General features: G+C 46.0%; 1 protein-coding gene across 1 annotated transcript in view; it reads left to right on the forward strand.

Annotated features, from left to right (window-relative positions):
- Positions 1-12,558, forward strand: part of Cpm (carboxypeptidase M) — a 54,225-nt gene that overhangs the window by 37,252 nt on the left and 4,415 nt on the right. The window contains exons 5-8 of the mRNA XM_021658952.2: positions 1,461-1,645; positions 2,419-2,589; positions 7,187-7,339; positions 9,802-9,950. Of these exons, the coding sequence (XP_021514627.2) occupies positions 1,461-1,645; positions 2,419-2,589; positions 7,187-7,339; positions 9,802-9,950 (658 nt within the window). The remainder of the gene's footprint in view (positions 1-1,460; positions 1,646-2,418; positions 2,590-7,186; positions 7,340-9,801; positions 9,951-12,558) is intronic.

Genomic DNA, 12,558 nt, shown 5'->3' on the forward strand with positions numbered 1-12,558 from the left:
AGAGATCCACCTGCCTCTGCCTCCTGAGTGCTGGGATTAAAGGTGTGCGCCACCACCACTGAGCCATGTCACAATTTTTAATCTTTATGTTTGTCATTTGTGGACATGGACTAGGTTATACCACAGTTGGCTATGTAGAGGTCAGAGAATAACTTGCAGAAGTTGATGCTCTCCTTTCCCCATGCGGGTGGGTCCTGGGGATCAAATTTAGGCTACCCCATTGGCATCAAGGCACCTTTACCTGCTAAAGCCATCTCACGGACCCCTAATGTCTAGTTTCTTACTTAATGTCTTTCTCTCCACTGAAATGCAAGCTACTGAAGGCAGTATGTCATTTTGTGTTTATCATTGTTAATGCCAGGTCGCCTGGCACAGTGATTCCCAACCTTCCCAGCACTGCCACCCTCTACTACAGTTCCTTATGTTGGGGTGACCCCCCCAACCACAAAATTATTTTCATTGCTACTACATAACTGTAATTTTGCTACTGTTATGAATCATAATGTAAGTATCTGATATACAGGACATCTGACATGCGACCCCTGTGAAAGGTCATTCAACCCCCTGTCCCCACCAAAGGGGTAGAGACCCAGAGGTTGACAGCCACTGGTGTAACCACCACACTGACTCCCCAAAATTACCCGAAACTGGTTTATTAATCGAACAGCCTGAATAGCACGGGTCTTACAATGTGCTCTAAATGGTATATTTTGTTTCAAGCTGCTTTGGGGAGTGTAGCATTTCTCTAGTGCTTCACATACACATATATTTTACACATATATTTGCACAGTTTACAAAGTTGTTGAGTTGGCCAAAAATAAAAAGGTGAAATCTCACCACTGGGTTCCCTTCATCTTTAACTGTTCTAGCATATTTAGGCACAGACACGTCAGCTTTCTGAAGCAGGTTTGTGTAAACTATTTCTGACCTTGGGTGCTGTATAAGGAGCCACTGCCAAAGCATGGTGACCAAGCCTTTCTGTCAAGTGTTGGTTCTGCAAGTCCCAGGTTTGAGAAGGGCACAGCAGGACGGACGTCTGTCTCTGCTTCGTCTGGGGCCTCCACTCAGGTCTGAGACAGCTAGCCTGGGGCCATGTGTCTGGCGTCTCACTCTGGCTGTCACCTGGGTTCCTCATTGTTCTCCATAGCCCACATGTGGCTACCAGCGGTGCCTTGGTGTCTAAAAGGCTGTGTTCCAAGAACAAAAAGTCCCAGAATGCAAACAGTTGTCAAACCTTTGCTGGTGTCCCAGTAGCTAGTGTCCCCTCGAGAAAGCAAATCACACAGCAGGGGACAGGGACTTCAGGTATGATTCACGAGAGGGCTCCAAAGCAATTATCCACTGTGCTTGGATTCACATCTGGGAAACACCTGGAACCTACGCCTCAGGTCTGTGCACAGCAAGACCACTCCCCTCACCCACACACCCCAGTAAAGCCTACAAAATCCTTTCTTTTAAAGGGAAAACTACAACAATTACGACCTGAACAGGAACTTCCCTGATGCCTTTGAAAATAATAATGTAACCAAGCAGCCTGAGACTTTGGCAGTCATGAAGTGGCTGAAGACAGAGACATTTGTCCTCTCCGCGAACCTCCACGGGGGTGCCCTGGTGGCCAGTTACCCCTTTGATAATGGCGTGCAAGGTAAGTGGTGTGGCTCCGCCCTGGCAGACGAGAGGAGAGCTGAAATGGGGTGAACTCCACAACTCGTAATTAACTTCTCTGACTGGACAAGAAAGAGCCTCACTTTTCCCAACCCTGGACAATATTTCCTGTAATTGGTGTTTTTTTGTTTGTTTGGCTGACCTTTTCACAGAGGTCTCCTAAGACCATCGGAAAACACAGATACCTACATTATGAATCATAACAGTAGCAAAATTACAGTTATGAGGTGGTGGCGAAAAATAACTTTACAGCGGGGGTACAACATGAGGAACTGTATTAAAAAAAGGCTGCAGCCTTAGGGAGGCTGAGGACCATTGCTCTAGATTCTGTAGGATGTGATGGGATAAGGGCCAGGCATGGTGGGATTAAAGTCCCGGCACTTGGGAGGCAGAGACAAGTGAATCTTCATGAGTTCGAGGCCAGCCTGTGTACATAGTGAGTTCTAGGACTGCCATGGCTACCTAGAGAAAGTCTGTCTCAAGAAACAAAGAGCTGGAGGTATGACAGTGGCTTACACTAACCCGTAGCAGCACCTAAAGAAGGTTGCCGAACTTCGGTGACTGCCTAGCACAGGGAAGGAGGTCACTGCATTTTTAGACTGATTATTTTGTGAGCTGACATCCTTGACCGTTAAAGAGTAGGAAGAAGAGAGAGGCGGTGTTCATACAAGCAGGTAGTTGAGACCGTCTTCGTGCGCCATGATTGTGTCAGCTGAGGTGTGTTGCGTGGGTCCCTCTGTCTTTCTAACACAGCCACGGGGACACTGTTGTCCCGAAGCTTGACTCCAGATGATGACGTCTTTCAGCACCTTGCCTATACCTATGCGTCTCAGAATCCCAACATGACGAAAGGAGATCAGTGTAAAAACAAAAGGAACTTCCCCGACGGCATTATCAATGGCTATTCCTGGTACCCGCTGCAGGGTGAGTTCCTCGTGCTTGTATTCTCCTGTTGCCTTGCCCTGAAAGCACCAGCTTGTGTCACAAGATCTTTACAGCACAAGGCAGGCCCTCAGACTCTACCCATCATCGCACAGCAGCAGTGGAGGTGGGAGATAGTTTGGAAGATGCAGACTCACTGCCCACGTTCTCCTTTCATTCCCTCAGACATTTATTGGTTTACTCTGTGGGTGCTTCCCGCATCCAGGCACGGTGCCAGGAAAGACGAAAGGCACGGGCCTCGTTCTCAAGAGGGATGATGAAAGTAAGGATTTGGCTTACAGTGCCGTCAGAGTAGGAAGAGAATAAGGAAGTCGCCATAGGAAGAGAATGCGGAGGGTTCCATAGCCGTGGTGGCAGGGAGCAGTGCAGAGCTGGAGGAAGATGGCACTTGTCCCCCTTACAAGGACAGCTGATGCTCAGATCCCACTAGCTATGGACCACGCAGCAGCAGAGACCAATGGGCAGTCTCCTTCCAACTTACAAAAGAATTTGGATATGGTGAAGCAATGCTCCTCAGGCAGGACCAGGGGAAGGGGTTCTGATTTCCCACCCTTGAAGAGGACAGCCAGGCAGAGGAGGGGGAACAATGAGGAATGTTTTCTCTGTTTGTCTTGTTGGTAGTACTGGGGGTTGAATCTAGGCCCTCACACATGCTAGGCAAGTGCCCTGTCATTGAATTATCCCCCCTGCCCTCTTTTACAATTATTTTTAATTTTTTATATTAATTGCAGTTTATTCACTTTGTATCCCTGCTGTAGCCCCCTCCCTCATTCTCTCCCAATCCCCCCCCCATCTCCTCCCTTTCCCTTTCCAAGTCCACTGATAGGAGACATCCTCCTCCCCTTCCATCTGACCCTAGCTTACCAGGTCTCATCAGGACTGGCTGCATTGTCTTTCTCTGTGGCCTGGCAAGGCTGCTCCCCACTCAGGGGGAGGTGATCAAAGAACCAGCCACTGAGTTCATGTCAGAGACAGTTCCTGTTCCTATTACTAGGGCACCCACTTGAAGACTGAGCTGCCATGGGCTACGTCTGAGCAGGGGTTCTAGGTTATATTCATGGTTGGAGTATCAGTCTCAGAAAAGACCCCTGTGCCCAGATTTTTTGATCCTGTTGCTCTCCTTGTAGAGCTCCTGTCCTCTCCAGTTCTATCTCTCCCTTTTTTCGTAAGGTTCCCTTCACTCTGCCCAAAAGTTGGTTATGAATCTCAGCCTGTGCTTTGATACACTGATGGGTAGAGTCTTTCAGAGGCCCTCCTAGGTAGGCTCCTGTCCTGTTTCCTGTTTTCTCATTTTGAAACAGGGGCTTACTAAACTGCCCCCAGACTGGCTTTGAACTTTCAACTCTCAAGTAGCCGGGATTACAGACCTGCACCATAAAGCTTAGCTCACTTGTAATGGAATGAGGGATGTCAACAGAAGCCCAGGATTGTATAGAAACTGGGACTAGTCTGGAAAAATATGAAAAACATGAGGAGAGACTTAGGGAGAGAGGGTAAAAGGAGTGACCTAGGGGAGCACAGCCTTCCCTCCCAGACTAGTCAGCCTGCCCACCAACAGCAAGCTGCAGCCTGCATTTCTGCACACAGGCGCCTTCTCCAGCTGTCACTCTGGGTGCAAGGGCCGTCTAGCAATCTAGCACAAACTGGTACTTTTGTGTCTGGGTGGCTCATTGCCAATTTCCCCGATGAAGTAAATAAGCATGGACCGCAATTGATGGTGTTCAGGCAGTGAGCCCAGCTAGACATGGAGGCACCGAAAACTCCACTCCGCCGCCCAGGATCTGTTCCCACTCACCTCAGGTCTCCAGCACAGTCCTGCTCCTCCATCTCTATCTCCACAAAGGACCTTCTGTTCTGTGTGTGGCACAACTGTCATTCATGGTCACTGTAACTGCCAGGACAGAAATCCAGATGGGTGGAAATTTCCAAAGTTGTTATAGGTTATTTGCAAGTGTGTGTGTGTGTAAATGGATTCAGAGAGGAATACAAATCCGTCAGATTAAAAAAAAAAAAAAAGGAAATGGACAGGACAGAGAAAAATCTTTGTTGCTAGAATCCGGGTTTATAGATTACTTACCATTTTACCATTTTGACATTTTCTTTGTGGATTTTTATTTATCTATTCATTTTATGTGTATGTAACCACCTGTATGCTGTGCCACCGAGGCCAGTAGAGGGCGTTACAGGGGGTTGCGGGCTGCTGTGTGGGTGCTGGGAACTAAGCCCGGCCCTCTGTAACTGTGGACGGCCCTCTTAGCGCCAGAGCTATCACCCCACCCCACCCCTTGACCCTTCTGTTGAACTTAAACTTCTCCAGCACCTAGTGGAACTGAGAACACATATATCCTCTTGGGCAGATACTGTAATAGTTTCCGTCGTCATCGTGCAGACCAAATGCCTGGCAGAAGCAGCTTAGGGGAAGAAGGATTTCATTTATCTGACACTTGCATGATAGGTTGAGGCAGGGGTGGGCCCTTGGTACATCAGGAAACAGAGGCCACTGGCCAGACCTGGGACAGATTCCATCCTCTAGCCCTGCCACTGGGGTCCTGCCTCTGCCAGGGGCGGCCGAGGACCACATGCTTAAACACATGAGCCTGTGGGAGGAGATTTCACATTCAAACCCTACCAGGTATCAAGTGTAGCAAGGTAAAACTGCTTCCCTCAGAGCTGCCATAGGACTGATGGTGTGGCTCCGTGGTGGACCACTTCACTAGTATGATGAGACTCTGGTTTAACCTCAGTACAATACAAGAAAAAGGAGAAAAAAAAAAAGACTGAAGACTGCTTTTCATCAAATCTAAGATGTCATTCTATAAAATATACCACCAGGAAAGAAAATTCTAGAATCTTCTCAGTTAAATGCATGTTTTTCAGGCATAAAAATTTAAGACACACGGATCTAGAGCTGTCACATATGGAATTTCATGCCTTTCAAAACCACGCCGTAATTATAACCTTTTGAAATTAGGGTCTCTTAATGTCAAAGAAAGGGCATATAAGCAGTGACAGCTGGAAGCCACGTGGACCTGTGTCTGAGCCTTTCTAGAATTAGCAGCGTCCTTTCTTTGAGTCTCAGAACGAAGGCCAAAGCCGCAGGGCTCCGGCAAGATGGCTGCACACTGGGCTCTGCCACCCCCAGGCAAGAGGCCTGGACCTGCGAGCCTGAATACCTATGACTGCTGCCCTGCAGAAGGAGATAACTGCCGTCAGGATCCGGTGAGGTGGAATAAAGGTCTCTGGAAAGAACTTAGAAACCCTGAACATTCAGTTAATGTTAGGCATTATTAGTCCTCTAAACTAGTGTTCCTGGTCTTGGTTAATTAACTTTTACAGTTTACAGAAATACTGTTTAAAGATCTGTTCTTTGTCCTTTTATGTATATGTGTGTATGTTCATGCGAGTGCATGCCACATGGGTGCAGGTGTCTGAGGTGGCCAGGAGGAGGGTCAGATCCCTGGGAGCAGGACTTCTAGGTGGTTTTGAGCCACTTGATGAAGTGCTGGGACCTGAACTCAGGTTTTCTGGGAAAACGCCAAGTACTCCTAACTGCTATGCCATCTCTCCAGCCCCACAGAAATACTTTTTCAAATAATTTTATTCTGCTGTCTTGTGCAGCCCATTTATCCAACCACCCTTTTGCAGTATAGTCAATAAACTTTTTTTTCTTTTTGTAATATTTCTAATTTAAAATATTTTTGAGAACATGGGTACAGTATTTACATCGTCTCCTGTCTTCCATCTCCCAAATAAACCAGTAAAAAAAACAAACAAACAAACAAAAAAAAAAAACTGGGTGTGGTGACACACAGCTTTAATTTCAGCTCTCAGGAGACAGAGGCAGGTGGATCTCTGTGAGGTAAAGGCCAGCCAGGTCTACAGAGTGAGTTCCAACATAGCCAGGGTTGTTATAGAGAAACCCTGCCTCAAAAAAAGAAAGGAAGAAAGAGGAGAGAAAGAAAAAAAGAAAGAAAGAAAGAAAGAAAGAAAGAAAGAAAGAAAGAAAGAAAGAAAGAAAGAAGGAAGGAAGGAAGGAAGGAAGGAAGGAAGGAAGGAAGGAAGGAAAGAGAGAGAAAGAAAGAGAGAAAGAAAGAAAGAGAAAGAAAGAAAAAGAGAAAGAAGAGAAAAAGAAAGAAAGAGAAAGAAGAGAGAAAGAAAGAGAAAGAAGAAAGAAAAAAACTCTTATCTGGTTTGTATCCATATAAAATGTAACGTCTGCTCCCAGCCAAATCCACTAGTACTTTCCACTTAAAATGCAATTTAAGGAGAAAAAAAATGTTTAAAATGTAGGATTTCAAAAACTAAAAGGGGATTTTTTTCCCCACCTCTTACTTAATTTTGGTGCACGACTGAACTTCAGTCAACTCCAACCCAGTTCCTCATGAGATTCTCTGCATCTGTCTGGTCACGTGGTGTTAGGAGAAGCTCTGGGGTGGCGTGTTAATGCAGCCAAAGCCTCTTTTCCCGTTTCTCAGTGCTTTCTCTCAACTGTCTCATTCACACATTTTTCTAGGCATGTGATTCCTGGCTCTCCTCCAGCATTAGCTCTTAACAAAACTGAGATGTGCTTGCTCTTCAGGTGGAATGCAAGATTACAACTACATCTGGGCCCAGTGTTTTGAGATCACGCTGGAGCTGTCATGCTGCAAATATCCTCGGGAGGAGAAGCTGCCTCTCTTCTGGAATGATAACAGGGCCTCTTTGATCGAGTACATAAAACAGGTGCACCTAGGTTTGTGTCTTAGTACTTCTTGTTAACACACACAGCGTGGGTAGAACCTTTGGGGGAGCATTTACAGAACCCCTCGGGGGCTCGTGCCACAGTACCAGGACTAAGAGTCTGAATTCTCTACACATCATCCACGGTGTGTGAGAGATGCTGTGCCCACCACTTCAGAAGACAGGATCGCTCATGTTCGCTTGATTTGAGGGTACAAAGACCCAGAGTACCTCTAGTTTGACGCATTGAGTGATGTGGAAATCCGGCAGGAGATTAGGAAAACAGGATGGTACTCTTGCGACATCTAAAACTAGAAGTCTAGTTTGCGCCCCCTAGACAGCTCAGCAGGTGCAGGCGCCTACACCAAGCTGGGGACGGGAGTTCACCCTGGGAGCCCACAGAGTGGAAGGAGAGAACGGCCTCCTGCAAACTGTCCTCTGACCTCCACACTCTCATTACAGCACAGAGTGCCTCCCGCAACAGCAAATAAATAAATAAATAGATGTAAAAATTTGAAAATAAAACCAGATCTTACCAGCATCTTCATAACAGTACACAGTTATTACCGGCCCTTCCCCCTCCCTCTTACATAATCACTCTGCTGTTGTTCTGACATTTCAGCTTCCGCTGGCCTTTCCCCACGAGTCCCGTAATAATTTAACCTTTTCCTTATAGTTCCCCCAATAGTGTGTTACTCTGGATTCTGTGAAGCTCACCCATCCTTGGTATCATCGGGGAAGTGTGACATGAGTGAAGTCGCTGCCCCTCACTGCTCTCTTTGTAGACCTCAGGGCGGCAGTTTTACCTGTCATGTGTACCAGGATGTTAGTGTGAAAGTGCAGTGCATCCCAATAAATAACGTACATGTTTTAGCATAAGTATTAAGCATTAGCATGAGCATTAGCGCAGAGAACATACAAGCCCATTTAATTGGGTTGTATCAAGAATATATTCTATCTGCCTGTCCCTGTAATCCGACGGAAACGCACGTAAATCTGTTTATTAGCACGTGAATGCTGCCCCCTTGTGGTTTACGAGGCTTTTGCCTCTGCTGCTATGGTAACTGAACCTTTGGGTCCACTGGTCTTTTTTCAGTGTTTCAACTTCAGCACCCTGAGTAAAATAGTAGGAACAAATATAAACGGGACTTTGTGTAAAAAGGCAAAAGAAGGAAAAACTACATGAAAATAAGTTTGCAGAGTTGACCTCCATAGATACCATGGAAAGGAAAAGTGGCCTTTGATAACCCATTCCCAGGTGAATGAGCCAGGAACTGAACAGGAAAGGCATCAGGAGGCCATCTGGGTCAGAGGTTTGCTTAATAGTTGAGGTAAAGACTTTTTTTGCTAATGTCAAAACCTTCATCTTTCCCCTCAGTCTTTTCTAGAAGACACTGTTCAATGTGTTCTTTTGTTGTTGGATTTTTTTTTTCATGATAGTGGTTGAATGTTGCTATTTGGAGATAACCCAAGGTGGTGTTATCATTGTTTTTGTTTTTGCTTTTTCCATTTATGTCATTAGCCAACAAATTGGACCATGTGGCTGGTGTAGTTCAGGGAAGAGTATTTCCTGGGATGCAGGAGGGCCTGTGTTCAGTCCCCAGCACTGGGAGAATTGAAGTCTTGAAGTGGGGCAAGTCTACTATAATGACTTCAGTGTGGATCCCAGAGACTAGCATGGACCTAGGGTCTGGCTTGGCCACACAGTTGGCTATAGAAATTAAGGAGGTTGCCAGGCATGGTGGCACATGTCAGTCATCCCAGTGCTCTGGAAGCTCTGGAGCTCATTTATGGAGCTCCATAAATGTTAGCTGCTCTCACTAATAAGAAGACAAGCACCACTGCTATTATAGTTTGGCTTCCCACTTAGTCTGCCTGGAGTGAAGACAAACCTTTGAAATCCTTATAGACTGGCAGCTATCTTGTAAGTCAATAGTTCTCGATTGAGGTTTTGCGGCATTCACCGCCATCATGTGTCAGTACCAGTTTGGTGATTGAGTAAACCACCTGGAAATGACAGGAATGGGTTATTGCCTTTTCTGGTCTTCCATTTTGGTAATATGTGCTATACACTGAGTAGCCAGTAACCAGCAGCTGGAGCTATAAGTCAGGCTTGTAGCTCAGCTGCAATTTATAGGCACCAAAGTGACTCCCCTTTCTTTAACACTGTTAAGACAGACAACAAATACTAGGGATGTGTTTCCTAAATCACTAAAGGAAATGTTTTCACATGCCATAAAAGATGTTTTTTTACTTTAACTTTATGAAACTTTATTATTTTTTTGTTAATATTATTTATTATTGTGTCAGGACACATGTGGAGGTCAGTGGACAGCTTCATAGGGAGTCTCTTCTCTCCTTCCACGTTGGGTTCCAAGAATTGAACTCAGGTCTGAAGGCTTGCCCATCAAGCACTGAGCCATCTCACTGACGCAAAATATACCATTTACATTGAATTTTCTTTTTGTCTTGCAGGTGTAAAGGGTCAAGTGTTTGATCAGAGTGGAAATCCATTACCAAATGTAATTGTGGAAGTCCAAGACAGAAAGCATATCTGCCCATTTAGGACCAACAAACTTGGAGAGTATTACCTACTTCTCTTGCCTGGATCCTACTTGATAAATGTAAGTGTGCAAGGCCATCTATTGAGAAAATATAGAATGCACGGCGCTCACCTAGGATGGCCAAAGATAAGTGGAAACCCTAACTGTGGGACAGCAGGGCAGAAGGAAATGATAGCATCAGAGCTGCAGAAGCAAAGTCGGGGAAGAGGTAGCAATGATAGGAACAGACCAGTGGGGAGAAAATCATGTGTAGCCTCCAAGGGGTGGTACACTCCTTTAATCCCAGCACTCAGGAGGCAGAGGCAGACGGGTCTCTGGGAGTTCAAAGCCAGCCTGGTTTACAGAATGAGTTCCAGGACAGCCATGGCTACCAAAAGAAAGCCTGTCTTGAGAGGGGGAGAAAATCACATATTTTCCTAACTGGCAGAGAATTCTTAGTAAAAGCCAAGTACTACTTTTTTTTTTTTTTCCAATTCATTATGTATGTGTATATGTGCTCTAGCACACATGCAGAGGTCAGAAGATGCCCTTGGGGGGTGGGAGGAGGGTCAGTTTGGTCCTTCCAGCAAACGTTCCAGAGATGGACCAGGTTGTCCGCCTTGCTAGGCGAGTGCTTTCACCTGGTGAACTATCCCGCTGGTCAAGATGGCTATTCTAATAAGCATGGGCCACCTTGTCAGTGAGAGCAGGAGGAAGCCAGGGTAAGTCACGGTGCCTTGCACGTAGCCCTGCCAGGGAAGTCAGGGCAGCAAAGCAGATACTGTCCTGTGGGAATGAATGAGGGAGAACTCTGGAGACCAGCAAAGGAGCGGCAGGAACCCTCAAACAGCAGGGATGCTTGGAAAGGAACCCAGAGGAAAGACGGAAGTACATGTAACTTCAGCCCTGGCGCCTGAGGGAGAACTGACACCTTGTGAGGAAGGCAGGGAGGTGCCCCCAAGCACCAGCGTGGCAGGGGGCCATGAATGAAAAGCCACAAGCTTTAAATCCAGTCCAGAGAGCTCCTCCAGAAGTGACTCTCCTGTACCAAAGAAGGTTGTCACTTCAAACTCTTCCTTGACATTCGCTAGTCACAGCCAGACACCATCTTGGCATAGGAGCTAGTAGCCCAACCTGGACCCTGACCAAAGCCTTGGTCGAGTATACATTTCACCGAACGGAAGACAGACACCCACAGAGTCCAGCAGCCATCCACAGCCACGAGCCCAGCTGCCACTCAGTCTGCCCCACGAGATCTACTGAAGCCTGTGCCAGCCACAGCCTTGGCACTGTCGCAAGCCAATGCTGCAGTCCATAGCTTCACCACGCCTGCCCATCGGAAGCTTAGGCAGGTGCCTGCTGGGCCCCACAGCTCCAGGAATAGGGCTACCAGGTGGCTCCAGACCAACGACTCACTCTCCTGGTCCTCCCAGCCATAGCCTTGGGACCACAGCTGCAGGTGCAAACAGTTTGAGCTTCTCGTAGGTATAAGGTATATATAAATAATATGGCACATGTGTACCACAGTCTGTATGGGAAAGGCTCATAGGCAGTGCCATATGGAATGGAGAAAAGCCTAAAGCACTGACTCTTGAATCAGGAGCAAGGCAAATACGGAATGAGACAAGAAAAAAAAAATAATGGGTATAAAAAACTGGAAAGTAAAAAGTTAATTATCTTTACAGATGTCATGACTTTATGCTTAGGAAAATCTAACTTCCATCAAAGAGCAGCTGAGAGTTATAAAATGAGTTCCAGGAAATTACAGGGTGAAACAATCCATATGAGGGGGAAAAGAAAAAGCCAGTAGCATATATATACGTCAGTAATAAACTTGGTGAAAAAGAAATTAAGAAAGAAATCTCATCACAACAGCTACAAAAAAAATGAGATATATAGAAATAAATTTAACTGAAAGACCCATGCAATAAAAATTGTAAGCCAGGTATGGTGGTACGTGCCTCTAACCCCATCCCTAGAGATTCAGGGTTCCAGGCCAGCCAGGGATACCTGTCTTGAGAGAAGAAGATTACAAACCAGCCAATAAAAGCAATTATGGAGAACAAACAAAAAGGAAAAATACCCCACTTGTCGACCAGAAGAGTCAATATCATCAGAAAGATGATACCCAAAGTGATTTACAGATTCAGTGTGTGTAGTTCCCCTCAAAAAAAAAAAGCAGCAACTTCACTGAAATAGGGATAGGGGAACACTGTAAGGCATCTGTATAAAATGATGAATTTTTTAGATAAGCCCCCAAAGGCACCAAAATAAAGATAAACAAGGAGAAAAACAAACTAAGAAGCATGGCAAAGGAGCCAACAGCAGATTCAGGGCAATGTCAGAACTGGGAGAAAAGATTTACAAACAACGGATCTATTAAGAGATTAGTTTCCAGAGTATTTTTTAATTTAATTTATTTTTATTAATTAGTTTATTCACTTCGTATCCCAGCTGTAGCTCCCTTCTCCATCCCCTCCCAATCCCATCCTTCCTCCTCCTCCTTTTCCTATGTCCCTCCCCCAGTCCAATGGTGGGAGATCCTCCTCCCCTTCCATCTGACCCTAGTCTATCAGGGCTTATCAGGACTGGCTTCTTTGTCTTCCTCTGTGGACTGACTGGTAAGGCTGCGCCCCCCTCAGGTGGAGGTGATCCAAGAGCCAGCCCATGAGTTCATGTTAGAGACGGT

This window comes from Meriones unguiculatus, chromosome 2 (assembly GCF_030254825.1).
Source record: "Meriones unguiculatus strain TT.TT164.6M chromosome 2, Bangor_MerUng_6.1, whole genome shotgun sequence".
NCBI classification, from domain to species: domain Eukaryota; kingdom Metazoa; phylum Chordata; class Mammalia; order Rodentia; family Muridae; genus Meriones; species Meriones unguiculatus.